This window comes from Misgurnus anguillicaudatus, chromosome 5 (genome assembly GCF_027580225.2).
Source record: "Misgurnus anguillicaudatus chromosome 5, ASM2758022v2, whole genome shotgun sequence".
NCBI lineage: Eukaryota > Metazoa > Chordata > Actinopteri > Cypriniformes > Cobitidae > Misgurnus > Misgurnus anguillicaudatus.
Window position 1 is genome coordinate 37,006,713 of NC_073341.2, and position 17,368 is coordinate 37,024,080.

General features: G+C 39.2%; 1 protein-coding gene across 3 annotated transcripts in view; it reads left to right on the forward strand.

Moving 5' to 3' along the window:
- Nucleotides 1–17,368, forward strand: part of dock5 (dedicator of cytokinesis 5) — a 98,954-nt gene that overhangs the window by 38,071 nt on the left and 43,515 nt on the right. For all 3 annotated transcript variants that reach the window (XM_073868123.1, XM_073868124.1, XM_073868125.1), the window contains 12 exons: nucleotides 862–1,042; nucleotides 1,176–1,273; nucleotides 1,470–1,559; nucleotides 5,739–5,839; nucleotides 6,047–6,181; nucleotides 8,490–8,605; nucleotides 10,502–10,568; nucleotides 10,780–10,884; nucleotides 11,014–11,152; nucleotides 16,411–16,506; nucleotides 16,739–16,837; nucleotides 17,137–17,307. In XM_073868123.1, coding sequence (XP_073724224.1) covers nucleotides 862–1,042; nucleotides 1,176–1,273; nucleotides 1,470–1,559; nucleotides 5,739–5,839; nucleotides 6,047–6,181; nucleotides 8,490–8,605; nucleotides 10,502–10,568; nucleotides 10,780–10,884; nucleotides 11,014–11,152; nucleotides 16,411–16,506; nucleotides 16,739–16,837; nucleotides 17,137–17,307 — 1,398 coding nt within the window. The remainder of the gene's footprint in view (nucleotides 1–861; nucleotides 1,043–1,175; nucleotides 1,274–1,469; nucleotides 1,560–5,738; nucleotides 5,840–6,046; nucleotides 6,182–8,489; nucleotides 8,606–10,501; nucleotides 10,569–10,779; nucleotides 10,885–11,013; nucleotides 11,153–16,410; nucleotides 16,507–16,738; nucleotides 16,838–17,136; nucleotides 17,308–17,368) is intronic.

The window sequence follows — 17,368 nt, forward strand, 5'->3', positions numbered from 1 at the left end:
ATTTTAATTTTGAAAATGAGTAGACTATTCCTTTAAGTCTGTGTCATTAATGTTAATCAAACAACCCAAGACAAAGAGAAAACCACTTCTGTAGCTTTAAAAATAATAATTACATTTAATTCATACAATATACAGATGGTGTTATTATTCATTTGATTCGATTTCTGTACTTAAAGAGTAACTAAACCCTAAACCAACCTTTTTTAGTTAATGATCTGTAAGAATGATGCTTTATTAGTGCTGTTCATTGATTTTAGTACGTTTTTTGACATTTGGATATAAAGTGTTTCAATACTACAATATATGGTGTAAAAACGTCTGAGTGCTGCCCTCTTCAGGTTGAACGGTGGCTACTGCAGTTGATTTTTCCTATTGGATGTCCAAAAAATAACTTGTGATGTAAGCAGGTCAAATCTCACCACGCCCTTGTTACGATCTCACCACACACTTGGTACGAGCTTAGTTCGTCCCCTCTATCTCCGTTGGGATCCGCCCACTTTTCTTGCATTTTTTCAATTATTTCCAGTGGGGGGAGTAAGGCTCTGACCAGGGGTTTAGTTACGCTTTAATGATGTTAGACCTTACTTAATGTGCAACTTTGTTCTTTTTGATAAATGTTTGTAATTTCTTTATTTGTTATTCAATTTTTCCCATCCTTTTTTTGCTGATGCGAAAAATGATCGTGAGTTTTGTGATCCGTCACACCCCTAATTATAAAGGTGTTGCATCGTCTTTGCCTTCATGTATATTCTCCCGTTACACCTGCATTGTCTGTATTGTTTCGTGTGATGTGGCTTCAGTGTTCCATCAGACAATAATGTCTCTCTTCTACCATAATTCCTCTGCCATTTCTGCCTCCAGGTGGATGTGAAGAAAAGTGACGATGCCAAGACGTATTTGACTCTTCCTGGCTCATACGCCGAGGCTGAGGAAAAAGAGAGGCAGGCAGGAAAACCTTTCCATCCCACAGGCGTCATTCCCGTCACCAAAGACAGCTTTCAGATCTCCACACTCACCTGCTCCACGAAGCTCACACAAAACGGTGGATCTGCCAGAATTTTTTTGTACCTGTTTTTGACTGGGCTAAAAAACATATACAGTATAACAATATATGACATTCATAAGTTCTTGAAGTACAGTTGTTGCTGAAACTTGTTTAATTTCCTCTGACTCAGTTGATCTTTTGGGCCTTCTCAACTGGAGATCAAATACTGAGAGACTTGAAATAATTCTTCAGAAACTGATGGAGGTGGAAGGAGGGGAAATTATTAAAGTGAGTAAAAATAAATGCACCTTTAGGTGTTCCTATAGCTTAATTGGTAGCAGTGCAAAAGGTCATACAGTAGGTTTGATCCACAGGGAACATACATAGATGCATACTGATAAAATATATAGCTTGAATGCGCTGTAAGTCACTTTAAATAATAATGCATAAATGTGCATTAGATTTTATTTGTTTGTGCCTGTAGTTTCTGCAGGATACACTGGATGCTCTCTTCAATATCATGATGGAGACCTCAGAGGAAGAAACCTACGACACACTTGTTTTCAATGCTTTGGCAAGTATTAAATATTTAATACTAGGAGAATGTATCAGTCAACATCGCTGTTACAAGTGCTCATACTTCGAGTTAGAGACTTGAACAAACCCCTGCCTCTGTGTATTAAAACTCAGGCAGTAAATCGTCCGGCATTGTTTGTGTACAGACGTAAATTATACCTCGGATTGTGCTCCTTGTTGACCTATGATCAGACTTTTACTTGGTGGATGCTACAATCTTGTACATTTGCCACAAATACCACAAAAATATATTATATATATTAATATTATATATATATTATATAAACAGCACCAGTGGTCCGATTCACGATTTTACATTTCCTTTGGTGTGTGTAAGTGTATTAGTACATGTTAAAGATATGCAAAAGGTACAAACACCAAAATAAACGGGATGTGGAAAATAATGTGTTTTTTAACCATAAACCACGCAAACACATACACAAAATAGCAACGAAATAGGTCCTCTTTAAAAGAAGGCCTTAAGTCTTCTTAATCCCAGAAAACCGCCATAGAATTGCCTTTTGTGTGAAGCAAATGTGATCCCAAGATCGACCCTGGGATGGGGATCTACAATGGTAACAAAGGAGTGAGCCTAGTGGTTTGAGAGTCGGGTTTGTAACCCGAAGGTCGCCAGTTTGAGCCTCATGGCCGGCAGGTTGCAACTGGCAAATAAAAGGATTACTCCACTTTCATTAAAAAATCCTGATAATTTACTCACCCCCATGTCATACAAGATGTTTGTCTTTCTTAAGTCGAAAAAAAAAGTTTTTTTGATGAAAACATTTCAGGATTTTTCTCCATATAGTGGACTTTTGGTTGACCTCAACAGCTTGCAGTTTAATGCAGCTTCAAAGGACTATAAACGATCCCAACTGAGGCATAAGGGTCTTATCTAGCGAAACGATCGTCATTTTCACCCAAACAATAAAAAATACGCACGTTTAAACCACATCTTCTTGTCTTCCACTAACCGTATGACGCGCCAATGCGACCTTACGTATTATGTAATCACGTTAAAATGTCACGTGTTACATATGTGAAACGCACACATGCGGACCATTTTAAATAATAAGCTGACACAAAGACATTAATCAGTATCATTTCACATACAACAGCATTTGAACGCTTCTCTTTCTACACACTTGTAAACACTGGAGCAGTAGTTTAGCATACGTCATGCGTGACCTTTTGACGTGATTACGCAATAGGTTACGCATTTCAGCTGGCCTGTCACACGGCTATTGCAAGATGAGAAGTTGTTGTACATATTTTTTTGGGTGAAAATGACAATCGTTTCACTAGATAAGACCCTTATGCCTCAGTTGGGATCATTTTGAAGCTGCATTGAAACTGTAAACTGTTGAGGTCCACTAAAGTCTACTATATGTAGAAAAATCCTGGAATGTTTTCCTCAAAAAACATATTTTTTGACTGAAGATAGAAATATAAACATCTTGGATGACATGGGGGTGAGTAAATTTTCAGGATTTTTTAAATAAAAGTGAAATAATTCTTTAACCCCAGTTGCTCCCCTGGCGCTGCAGTGATAGCTGCCCCCTGCTCTGGGTATATGTGTGTTCACGGAAAAAATTATTCATTTAATTTACTCTTTTTAAGGTAAGTGGTTGCAATCAATTTATTTAAACAAACATTTTTTCTTTTCTTTTTCTTTTTTGTTTAAATGTAGCTTAGGCCCTGTTTATATTAGAGCATTTGCGTTTTAAAACGGCATTTTAAAAGGAAAACAATCCTCGTTTATACTGGCATTTTAAAAAGAATCTTCATCCACACTATACACCACCATAAATGCATGAAACATGACCAATCATGTAACTGAGCATGCGCATAAAAGTGTAAAATAAATTATTACTCTAATAATAGCTTACCTTTGCGCATTTATGCAGCCTAGGGGTGTGCGATATTGACAAAAAGTCATACCTGGGTCCTTTGCTGGCAACTATAACAGACACTATTTTTGAACCTATAAAAATGTGTTTGGAAAAGTCTTATACTGTTCTAGCTCCCCCCTACAACATATTAATATGATTAATAGGTTAATTTTGATTTTATAACTAAACAGAAAGGTCTTTATGATTTAAAAAGAAAGCATTCAAGTGAACAGTACTAAACAGTAGCGAACTTGAAGCAAAAATAAATTTCAGCAAATGCATACTTCAATCGAACATAGTAAGAGGTGAAGTAGCTTTAGCCTACCAGAAATGCTTATTGCATTAATTTTTAAAAGTGTGCGAGGTCCGTGCACGTCCTCCGCTAGCAACACAGAAATAGCGCCTAAACGAGCATTATATATTAATGACGTTGAGTTTATTGTTTTTATTAATTTATATTCACAAAACATATCAACAAAACATCGCTTAAAATTAAGAGACAAATTATCTGAAACGAAATTCATTTTAAAGTAGCAAACAAAACTTACATTAAACTGGAAAATAATGTCTGACCCATTACAATTCTCCCTTCATATTGGCCTTTACAACGCCTATATGGCGTTTAAAATTACAGTCTATCTTTCGTAAGCTAACTAAATTTAAACAAAACAAAAACACATTACAACAATACTCAAACCCAACAATACTCAAACATTAATATAAAACAGACATTATCTATATGGATACATGTTAAAACAATCCGATATAGCGTTTTTAATAGCTGGTTGGTAGATGTTTACTATTTTTGGCAAAACCTCTGTTGCAAACCAACATTTACATGAATAAAATAATTTTTACTTTGAAAATGATGCGCTGTCACGTTAACATCAGCTGATCGTTTATACAAGACTCCGTCTACGTTCATTTACACTCAGAGCAACGTCTGAGTTCTCAAACTAAAACACGGTCTTCTGCGTTTGCGAACGAATCCGTTTATGAGGGTCGAAAACGGTGATGTAGTGTAGATAAAAGGCGTAAACGTAGCAAAAGTAACGCGTTTTAAAGGATAAACGCATTAATGTAAACATAGCCTTAAATAAATTAATTGCAAACACTTACCTTAAAAAATGAATCATTTTATTCAGTATACTCACTGAGATGGGTTACATTTCAAGTATGTGTTATCATACTTGACAAAAATCTAACACTTTCACTTTCACACTTTGCATGTGTCATCGCAATGTTAAAAAGTTATTGTGCAACGGTTTGACTAGGGGGTTTTGAATGCTGACCAACATTCATCGGAGATCAGGGAGCTCCTCACTATCCACACCAAAGCTGGGATTGTTTGCCAGTTTAATGAATAGGTACATGATGCACTAGTTTATGATTAAATCAGAAAACAAATGCACAAGCATGTTTACTCCTGAGAGAAATCAATAATTATTAACTTATGACACTTTGGAAACAATTCACCAAGTGCACCATTACAGTTACATTACACATCACATTCTGTGTGAACACATGCACAGATGAAGCAAAAACAAACAATCCTTGGGTGTAATATCTCTGTGTGAAAGGCCTATATAGACATGTGACAGAAATCTTCTGACATTTGCCAGAAAAAATCCACCCGGATCAATGCCTAGCAACTAAAACACATGCTAAAATTTATAGTGCAACACTCTGGCAAGCTTTCCGACTGGGCATGTGGTGCAATTGTCCCTGGTTCCCAAACTGTGAGATCCACTCACAAACGGAGGGTCATTATGATTTCATTTGTTATAAGCATGTGTAAACTTACTGCCATAATGCATCATATTGCCATCTGCATGTGGGATTTCTCTCCTACACAGACACACAGGTCAGATTATACCACTGTGAAAATGACTTTATTGTATTAGTCTGTTATTTTTTTGTTAATTTTGTGCTGATCTACATTAAGTTAATCTTGTTTGACCTTTCCTGACCCATTTAGTTTTGTACTGGCAAGCACATTTTCTTTAGAAATGCAAAATATGGTTTATATATTATTTTTCCTGCCTGCTCAGCCTTGGTTATGTAAGTAGAAAAGAAACACTTTGGCAGAGGTAGGCGTAAAGAGCTATTATATTTTATATGAGTGCGATATTAAGGACGAACATGGTTTTTATTGAGAATAACGTAAACTGATGAATCATGCACAATAATGGACGTATATTAGAGAGTAAATTGGGTTGGTTTTGATTGCATGTTGTCTATAAAAGTCATTTAAAATGTAATAAAAGTTTTGGGTATCTTTTGCACAGGTCTTCATCATTTCACTGATCGGCGATATTAAGTTTCAGCATTTCAACCCGGTTCTGGAGACATACGTTAACAAACACTTCAGTGCAACTTTGGCGTACCAGTAAGAGTTTCTTTCTTCTTGTGCTTTCTTTCGCCTTTGCGTCACAGTTCATGCCTTTTTTATTTTACAGTGGCACATTTAATTTTCACCTTGCCATCCCACAATCTCACCTATTCTCCATACACACCCGTTTCATGTCTCCTGTATTGATTTGGTAGCTTGTCGTAATTGCCTCGGAGTGTCATGTCTTTTTCTTTCTTTTCGCAGGAAGTTGACCAGAGTGTTGAATTATTTTGTTGGCCGCGCCGAGGACCCGGCGCATACGGAGAGACTGTACTCCGCTTTGAAAGCCTTCAAGTACCTTTTTCGTTTTATCGTACAGTCACGGATTCTCTATCTCAGGTGGGTTTGGCTTCAAGCACGTGCTCTGAAAAAATTGCCTTTAAGCGGGCTTGGAAACCATGATTGTACTTGTCCTTGATCTGACAATGCAGATGAAAAAACAACTGGTAGATACGGGAGAAATTCTCTGTCTGTACAAACACAAGGAGAAGTGGATTTCCATTAGTAGAATTTATTTGTCCCCGTAGGGAAAATATTGCAGCATACGCTCACACAGACATCTGGCAATTCACATTAGGCATATATAAATAAATAAAACAACTATTTTATACAAGTTAATCTAATTTTCATTAACCAGTCTAACTGACCATCAGTTACCACTTGAGGAAAATAATTAATTGCTTGGGGAAAAATTATTTATTTTAACCTGTCTTTTTTTTAAATATCTGGGAACACATTATCTTTGACCAGATGCTCAAGAATATTAGATGAGATGAGATAAGATAAGCACACAATACTCTGGCGATTATTTCAGGAGAGAAGTTTCATTATATGTAACTTGCCAACTTGAATTTCATTTCAACCTGTGATAGCTTTTAATGTTGCAATGAATGTTCCAAGCTAAGATTGTCTGTGAAACCAGGCCTAGATTTGATTAGATTAGCCCCTGGTTTCAAAGACAAGGCTAAGGCTAGACCTCGACTAAGACAAGATTCTGCCTCATTTGCGCATCTAGTTTACGCGAATGATGCGAATTGAGCGTTGCTGCGGGAAACGCGCAAGTTAAAAATTTGAACTCTGGCGTAAAAACGCGCCATGTTAACCAATCAGGAGCTTGCTCTAGTAGTGATGCGATCAAAGGAAGCGAGCGGAGTCGCAAAAGCCCCCCCCATGACGCGAATTTCCACGTGAATGATGACTAGAATTCCATGCACGGCTTTCTCGCACCAATGAAGCGAGTACACTCAAAATGTTCAAGGGTCCAAATACGCGCGGTAGACGCGAATTTGGCGCCTCAAACGCGTCTGGTGTGAACCCAACATAAGGCATGTTTATAAAAGATGCTTAAACGTTGTAATTTAACCAAGGTCTAGACCTGGCTTTAGCTAAGCCTTGTCTGTGAAACCAGGATTAGATTAGATTAGATTAGATTAGATTAGATTAGATTAGATTAGATTAGATTAGATTAGATTAGATTAGATTAGATTAGATTAGATTAGATTCTCTGGCGATTTATTTCAATTTATGTAACTTGCAAACTTGAATCTAATCTAATCTAGATCTAGAACCTGTGATAGCTTTTAATGTTGCAATGAATGTTCCAAGCTAAGATTGTCTGTGAAACCAGGCCTAGATTTGATTAGATTAGCCCCTGGTTTCAAAGACAAGGCTAAGGCTAGACCTTAACTAAGACACGATTCCGCCTCATTTGCGCATCTAGTTTACGCGAATGATGCGAATTGAGCGTTGCTGCGGGAAACACGCGAGTTAAAAATCTGAACTTTGGCGTAAAAACGCGCCATGTTAACCATTCAGGAGCTTGCTCTAGTAGTGATGTGATTACAGCCCCTCCCATGACACGAATTTCCACGTGAATGTCTCGATGCCTAGAATTCCATGCACGGCTTTCTCGCACCAATGAAGCGAGTACACTCAAAATGTTCAAGGGTCCAAATATGCGCGGTAGACGCGAATTTGGCGCCTCAAACGCGTCTGGTGTGAACCCAACATAAGGCATGTTTATAAAAGATGCTTAAACGTTGTAATTTAACCAAGGTCTAGTCCTGGCTTTAGCTAAACCTTGTCTGTGAAACCAGGACTAGATTAGATTAGATTAGATTAGATTAGATTAGATTAGATTAGATTAGATTAGATTAGATTAGATTAGATTAGATTAGATTAGATTAGATTAGATTAGATTAGAATTCTCTGGCGATTTATTTCAATTTATGTAACTTGCCAACTTGAATCTAATCTAATCTAGATCTAGAACCTGTGATAGCTTTTAATGTTGGAATTAATTCAATTTATAGTTTAAACATATTCTTTGTACACGTATAGCGGCACAACTTTGCTTGAGTGTTTCACATTTAACATTGTCTTTATGTAATGCTGCATTTTAAGGTGGAATTACTTTTTTATCATATAAACTGATTTAACTTAATTTAACGTAATAAAAGAGCGACACGAGCCATATCATAAAACCAGAATATCACAAAGCTTTGGCTGCTCAGAACACCATTGAAAATTCATTTCAACATCAGTCAACACCACAGCAATGACCTAGCAGCCTAGTGACTTTTAAATGGGTAAGCAGCATTAAATCTCCTGCATTAAATGTTAAAATCGTCTGTTTCCTGTTCGACAGGTTTTATGGAAAAAGTGAAGATGGAGGAGAGTTTCTTGACTCCATTCGTACCCTCTTTCTTTTAATCAGCAATCTGATGGACCGGCCTCTGGATGAGGGAGTTAAAATAAAGGCAAGTTGCATTCCTATTGAAGGTCTGGGAAACTTGGGCAGTTTTGAATGGCCAAGAACCGCCCAAGAGGCACTATGACTGAGACTGAAAGCAACCAATCATGTTTAGCTTTGTGCCGTGCATGTTTAGGGGCTTGGAGATGTCTCCATGATAACAGACTACAACATGCCTCATGACTCAATATATGAATTCATTAACTAACAACGAAAAACATGTCATGTTGTACTTAACTCTTTCCCCGCCAGCGTTTTTTAAAAAAGTTGCCCGCCAGCAGTTTTTATGATTTTCACAAAAGTTTAATGCTTTGCAGAAAATGTTCTTTTTTTTAATATAGAAATCAAAGATCAGACTTCAAAAATAAAAAGTTTAATCCTACCTTTGTTTGTTCTCTTTTTATCACCTCAAAAATGGGTAGGTTTTTAAAAAAATACCTAATTATTGCGTTTTTGTGAAGGACTTTTGATAGAGATCATACTCAGAACGATGATCAAATATACACAGAGTTTGAACTGTTTGCCCTAGGGTGATACTTCCGGTTTTTATAAGTTGGGTAAGAGCGCCACCTGGTGGAAAATAGCGGAAATACTGATCGCTGGAAAATGTCTTCATTGGCAGGGAAACGTTTCCTCTTAATTGACGAGTTAACTGCTTAATGGCGGGGGAAAGAGTAAATGATGAGTCTTCATTAGTTTAGGATTAGTACATGCCTTAAAGGGACATTCCAATTTTTCTGAAAATATGCTCATTTTCCAGCTCTGCTAGAGTTAAACATTTGATTTTTTTCCTTTTTGGAATCCATGCAGCTGATTTCCGGCTCTTGCGCTAGCACTTTTAGCATAGCTTAGCATAATCCATTGAATCTGATTAGACCATTAGCATCGCGCTAAAAAATAACCAAAGAGTTTCGATATTTTTCCTATTGAAAACTTGACTCTTCTGTAGTTACATCGTGTACTAAGACCGATGGAAAATTGAAAGTTGTGATTTTCTAGGCCGACATGGCTAGGAACTATACTCTCATTCTGGCGTAATAATCAAGGACTTTGCTGCCGTAACATGGCTGTAGCAGGCGTAGTAATATTACGCACTGCCCAAAAATAGTCTCCTGCTATTGAAAGTAACGCAGGGGACTATTTTTGGGCAGTGCGTAATATTATTACGCCTGCTGCAACCATGTTACAGCAGCAAGTCCTTGATTATTACGCCAGAATGAGAGTATAGTCCTAGCCATATCTGCCTAGAAAATCACAACTTTTAATTTTTCATCGCAAAATCCACATGGTTCATGCATTTGCGTAGAGACTACGTAGAACGCTTAGAAAGTCGTGACGTAGAAACTTTAAAGGGATTCGAACTCTGGAAACTCGTTCCAGTTACTCGGAGTCGACTCTTTCTTTTGAAAGCCAACACTCTAAAAACAAACGGTGCTATATAGCACCAAAAGTGGTTCTTTGCTCGTAATCATAGAAGAACCGTTTTTAGTGCCATATAGCACCGGTGAAGCACCTGTGTAGAACCATTTAGTGCTATGTAGAACCAAATGTGGTGCTATAGTGGTGCTATATGGCACCTATATGGTTCTACACAGGTGCTTCACCGGTGCTATATGGCACTAAAAACGGTTCTTCTATGATTACGATTCAAATCAACAGTTTTGGTGCTATATAGCACCGTTTGTTTTTTTAGAGTGAATAACTTGTTACAGTTCGCTTTCAGCTTCGCAGCTTTTGCACACTGTTTACATTGACAACCACATGATAAATTGCATGATAATACGTGCTCTTTAAGAGTTTGCTACAAATAATATGTATTTTTGGCCAGTCCTGTATGTATGGTTTGTCCGCTTATATAATAAACTTGGAATTTTATTTGATCTCTTTCTGTTTTTCCCTACAGGGAGCAATCTTAAAATATCTTCCTACCATAATCAACGACTTACAGAAGGTTTTTGATCCTGTGGAGCTGAGGTAAGTGAACAACATCTCTTCAATTGCCTTAAATATCTAGTGTTTGAACTAAGACCAGCACAGGGAATAGGGGTACATGTACATCATACTCATCTGTTTACATAAGTAGATTGGTAGTAGTACGCCATGAATTTCAGATTTACATTTCTGCATAATGTCATTAATTGCAATTAACCCTTTCTTCTCTCCCGAACTTTTCGTTCTCAATCAGCTTTCAACTGGCGAAGTTCATCGAGAGCATCCCAGAGTTTCAGATGGTGAGACAGAAACTCGGTTGTCTGGTGAAAATGGTGGAGAGTGACCTTTTCAAACTGCCAGAGTGGGATTTGAATTGACACCTGCGTTCAGGCAGACATATCATTTATCTTGTTGATTGCACAGTAAACAAGCTCATGGTGTTCGCAACGTGAGTCTTGATAAATCTCTTATTTTTTTCTGTGCTTGTAGAGTGCAGAGAAGTCTTGTTACCCCTGATCACAGATCAGCTGAGCGGCCAACTGGACGATCACTCCAATAAACCTGATCTGGAAGCCTGCGTTCAGCTCCTCAGTACTGTACTAGACATGCTAGACCTTAAAAACATTGTGAGTTCAAATGTGGGACATTACAGCAGCAGATAACAGTAATCAGGATGCTCTTTTCAGTCTCGGCATAGATTGCACACAAAAACGACAATTGCTAGAATCAGAATTTCCAGCATTGACAGCGCTTGCTTTTAAATTAGTTACAGTTTGCTAGATTTAAATGAGTGTTTGAGAATGAACCATTTTACATATTAACTTTGATAAAATGGTTTATAAATATTTTAATGTACCGTATTTTCCGCACTATAAGGCGCACCGGATTATAAGGCGCACCTTCAATTAATGGCCTATTTTAGATTTTTTTTAATATATAGGGCGCACCGGGTTATAAGGCGCATAGAATGAAAGATACTGAAGTCAAACGTTTGACTGGGTTTGCGTTATGCATCCACTAGATGGAGCTGTGCTAATGGGAATGTCAGATAAAGTCAAACTTTATTAAGCCTTCTGAAAACTCAGTTCACCATGTTGACGTTGTTCAAACGTTGATGTGCATATTAACAATATCTCCCAGCCTTGCTCACTCTTCTCCCAAACGTGGAAGGGAATAATTCAGTAAACACGTTGTAAATGAAACAGTCTGATACCCGCGGAAGCGCGCGAGGCGGCCGCCGAAGCGTCCTCGCGGGAGCCGGCCGCCGAAGCGTCCTCGCGCGAGCCGGCCGCCGAAGCGTCCTCCCGCGAGCCGGCCGCCGAAGCGTCCTCCCGCGAGCCGGCCGCCGAAGCGTCCTCCCGCGAGCCGGCCGCCGAAGCGTCCTCCCGCGAGCCGGCCGCCGAAGCGTCCTCCCGCGAGCCGGCCGCCGAAGCGTCCTCCCGCGAGCCGGCCGCCGAAGCGTCCTCCCGCGAGCCGGCCGCCGAAGCGTCCTCCCGCGAGCCGGCCGCCGAAGCGTCCTCCCGCGAGCCGGCCGCCGAAGCGTCCTCCCGCGAGCCGGCCGCCGAAGCGTCCTCCCGCGAGCCGGCCGCCGAAGCGTCCTCCCGCGAGCCGGCCGCCGAAGCGTCCTCCCGCGAGGACGCTTTGGCAATATTTCAGATAGCGATATCCTTTCTGGCTCCCGCATCACCCTGTCTTTGTCGTTTAGCCTCACCATTGGTTGAATTTGATATATACATTCAGATGCACTTACCATTGGAGGCGTCCCCAAAGTGTCACCGCAGTGATGCAGGGCAAGTTCCCTCGAAAGGGAAATGTAACCATGTATCTTTAAAGGTAACACAATGTAACCTTGCTCTCACTTGAAATGTGTCCCCAAATTTAGTCCTTGAATTTGAGGGTATTGGACCTGGAAAGTCTTTGAAAGGTCTTTGAATTTGAAGATAAGTAAGGTGTGGGAACCCTGTAACAAAGGCATTTAGAAAAGCTTTTGTGTAAAATTAACCAGTCAGTCAGTGGCAGTGGGCGGGGCTTCGTCAGTGTGACATCACATTAACAAGAAAATCAAGACAGCATGTGTAATGAGAATGCTTTGGTCTAATTGGGATTAAAAAGGAGGAACAGGTGGATGTTTTTCATTGTGGGTGGTTGTGTTCACACACTGCCAACACACATTTATGTCCAAACATTTGACATCCAGTGTGGATAGATACAACACTTATTACTGAAATCTGACCACATTGGACCTGTTTAGAGCATAAGAATTGAATGGCCAGAAAAGATGCAAAGTGGATTAAGTGAGATTAGGGCCGGACAAAATATATACAATTGTTCAAAAGCTATAATTCTTAAAAACTTTGGCCCTTTTTACAGCTAGTATTAAGATGATAACGCTAATTACAGGTGTAAACAATGCTTAAAAAAACTAAGAGCAATAAAATCTAATACAAAATGCTAAAACTCATACTGATTATTTACCACATTTACAGCATTTGGAAAGAAACTGTTCCTACACCACGTGGTCCTACATCTTATACATCTTTGTCCTACAATCGTGTTTTAACAAATCGCCCATAGACGGTCACCTCAAAGTAACCAGGACAGAAGCAGTGGAAAGTGGACAAAGGTGATGGATTAAAAAACCAAGTGTGAACGAACGTGCGTCTTTCTCGTCTACTTTCCAAAGCGCATCTTAATACCAGGTGTAAACAGGGCCTTATGGAGTTTGCAGAAATGCACAATTGTTATTTTATTAAGCTGCGCTTTGATTATTCATTGAAGGAGTCTATTCTGAACTCATGCTGAAAACTCCATCCAAGTCAAAATATTTTTTTATTAAAATGTAGTTTTCTAATTAAAGTTAATCAGTTGTATTTTTGTCTACAAAAGTAATTTCAAGCATTTAAGCAGACCTTCAAATGTCAAGGTCTTTAAGGTCATGGAAAACATTTTAGTCAAGTGTCCTACAGTGTACCTAAAACTTGATATCACATTTTTCCAAATTTTGATCGTACCTAATATTGATTTTTTTTTTTTAAATAATTGAAACTATAATTTTTTTAAAATAAATGTTTAGTGCACAATTAATACAGTTAATACTTAAAGGGACACTCCACTTTTTTTGAAAATATGCTCATCCTCCAGCTCCCCCAGAGTAAAACATTTTGATTTTTACAGTTTTGGAATACATTCAGCTGATCTCCGGCTCCCACTTTTAGCATAGCTTAGCATAATCCATTGAATCTGATTAGACCATTAGCATCATGCGCAAAAAAAACAAAGAGTTTGGATATTTTTCCTTTTCAAAACTTGACACTTCTGTAGTTACATCGTGTACTAAGACCGATGGAAAATTTGCGATTTTCTAGGCAGATATGGCTAGGAACTATACTCTCATTCAGGACTTTGCTGCCGTAACATGGCTGCAGGAGGCGCAATGATATTACAAAAATACTTCCCTTAGTTACTTATAGTAGCAGTTGACTATTTTCAGGCAGTGCGTAATCACAAAACAAAGAGTTTCCATATTCCTCCCTTTCAAAACTTGACTCTTCTGTAGTTACATCGTGTACTAAGACGGACGGAAAATTAAAAGTTGCGATTTTCTAGGCAGATATGGCTATAGCCTGACGTTGTCATACTCAATTCTAGTCAGAATTTAAGTCTGATACCGCTCCATTGAGCTATAATTATGAGGCGTGTCTCAACCGAAAAAGCCTCTGCACTCAATTGGATAGACCTACGACCAATCAGAGCAACGGAGTGTGTAACGTATGTTGACATTACGTCTTTTGCAGCCTGACTGAACTGCTAGTTATTTCGCTACAATGACACTAACATTGTGATTATACTAAGTCTGAGTTAGCGAACGTACATCAACACCTATTATGTTTACAACATTTCATTTATATCACACCATTAAGTATTTACTAAGTCATACAGTAAGACTATATCTTACCATTTGTAAGTTAGGTGAACTTCATCCACGACGATACCGACGATTACGTTGGCTTGAAAAATATTGGAGCCTAGCATGTCCCTCCACTTATTCAGCAACCACGATTCCGGGCTTCCGAAAAGAAGCTGGCAACGACCGCTAATTATATCCATCTCGTCATGCACGCCGAGTTGCATCGCCGTGATACCCATTTCAGTTGCGTCCAACTTTTGCCGAATCCTGTAGGAAGGACGGCAAAAACATCAACAAATACCTTGCTCGCGTTTCTCTGTTCCTCTTTTTAAATCAATGCTCTGTCGATATTTTTTAGAACAGACTCAATGTCAGAATCCACACATCTGAATTCTACAGCGGCTGCCATTTCGTTGTAAACAGATTCAACACACGCTTTCTTTGGTGACGTGGTTCATTACGTTACTGTTGATCATCTGTCCATCATCGTATAAAGCCCGCCCTGACAATTTGATTGGTTCGACCAGCTTTGGGTCTAGCATAGTAGCTCCTCAACGGAGAAACTCCAGACTGATCTTCCCGTTCTCAAAATGTTGTGGGCGGGATAAGATCGGCTGGCACCCAGGCTAATATGGCTAGGAACTATACTCTCATTCAGGACTTTGCTGCCGTAACATGGCTGCAGGAGGTTTAATGATATTACGAAAATAGTTCCCTTAGTTACTTATAATAGCAGTTGACTATTTTCAGGCAGTGCGTAATATCATTGTTACGACAGCAAAGTCCTTGATTATTAGGCCAGAATGAGAGTACAGTTCCCAGCCACATCGGCCTAGAAAATCGCAACTTTCAATTTCCTGTCTGTCTTAGTACAAGATGTAACAACAGAAGAGTCAATTTTAAATAGAAAAAACACCGAAACTCTTTGGTTATTTAGATTGGCTGAATGGATTCCAAAACGGTAAAAATCTAATATTTAACTCTAGGGGAGCTGGAAAATGAGTAAAAAAAGTGTAGTGTCTCTTTAAATGAATCCACGTTTATGCTGCTTGATGTGATGGAGATTTGGTTGCGCTATACCAGTGGTTTTCAAACTGGGGGCCGCGAGATGGTGCCGGGGGGCCCCAGTTTTATGACATTTTATGAAATACATTAATTTATCATGAATTCTGTGTAATTAAACCTAAAAAAAATAAGGCTACTAACCAAAAGCACTACTTTTTTGTATAATTTAATGGGGTTTTTATTAAAATTTTGAGTTTTAGAACAGTTTTTTGTCACAAATTTTCTTTGGGGGGCCGCGAAGGAATGCACCATGCACAAGGGGGGCCGCACGCTGAAAAAGTTTGGGAACCACTGCGCTATACCACACTTTATCACAATTATCTTCTTGCACACCTTGCAAATGATTGTATTTTATTTAGTTATCCATTCTCATATTACATATTGTGCATTGTTTTTGTGTGCAAATTCATCATCCGTGCCTCTTTCCACAGCCGTGCCGCTTGCGGTCTCCATTTTGATGATGTTGAGTTATGTTTTGTGTCGGTTGTATTATGTATAGGGGGAGTAAAATTGCCCATTGGTCCATCTTTAGCATGTTAATCTTTATTTTTTAATGATATTTATTATAATATTATACATATATAAGACACATTCCGTAAAGATATATCACTCAGCCCTGTTCGGATACTGACAGGCTAATGTCACCCATAATGCATTTCACTTCTGCCTGTTGATACTGTATGAGAGCACATTCAAGTGCTGCCTGTTGACATTTGAGTTAAAAGCAGTTTTCGACAGGCTGGCATTTCAGGTCATATTTTTGAAACTTGGAAATTAGCTCATTGCTTAAGCACTTATGTTGCAAATTCCAAAATGAGGCCGATTTAACCACACGACTGTTTCTGCCTGAGCTGTTTATTGTTTCTGTGTCCATCTCATTTGGTTTATTTTCATGTTTTTGTATCATTTCAGGGTCCCACGTCAGGTCACGTGAAGCTAATCGTGGACCGTCTGTTGCGAAGGGTTAACCGCACCGTCATCAACCTGAGCTTGGACTCGCCCTACATTGTGAGAGACCAACACACACAATGAAACATTCAAGAGAGATGTAGCAAAACTAAATCTATTTACCTTTCAAATTTCCACTAAACAGCAGCACTAAAACTCACACCAGCACCTGCTGAAACTCATAACAACAACATTCAGGAGCGCTGAGCTTAACTTGTTGATTTATTTGCCCAGGCCCACAGGTGTGGGTACGTAAAGTTATTAATGGTCTTTTTTGTTTCTTTGGACGCAGGGGCACTACCTCGCATGCATGACCGCCATCCTGAAACAAATGGAAGATGCGCATTACGAGCAATACATCAGCACATTCAAAACCAGGCAGGACATTATCGTAAGTCTCCCTCTTTCCTCGCAAGCCCGATCCATCAGTGCAGATGCAGAAAGAGCTTTCCCGAGATTTACGTTTTAAATAATCCACCTTTTATGCAGCCGACTGATGCGACCGGGTGTCTCAAGCTGTCTGTTGCAGTTTTCAATAGTGGGACGAGATAAGCGCTATCAATGAGCACTTTTAATTTAGCGTCTCACTGGTATCTGTGTATTAAGCAGAAGTCCATATATCTGATCGTAAGATTCCTCAGCGTGCCTACCAGCAGAGATCGATGTTGTTTTGCCTTGTGTCACCACCAGGACTTTCTAATGGAGACTTTCATCATGTTCAAAAACCTGATGGGGAACGTCTTTCCCCCCGACTGGATGATCATGAATCTACTCCAAATGAAAGTCTTTCTGCGGGCGATAGACCAGTACTCTGATGTCCTCAACAAATACTTCTTGGACGCCGCTCACTTCCACTTACAGGTCAGTTTGACAAACAAAGGAAGCTTCCAGGGCACGGTTACGCTTCCGGCAAGGCAGAGAT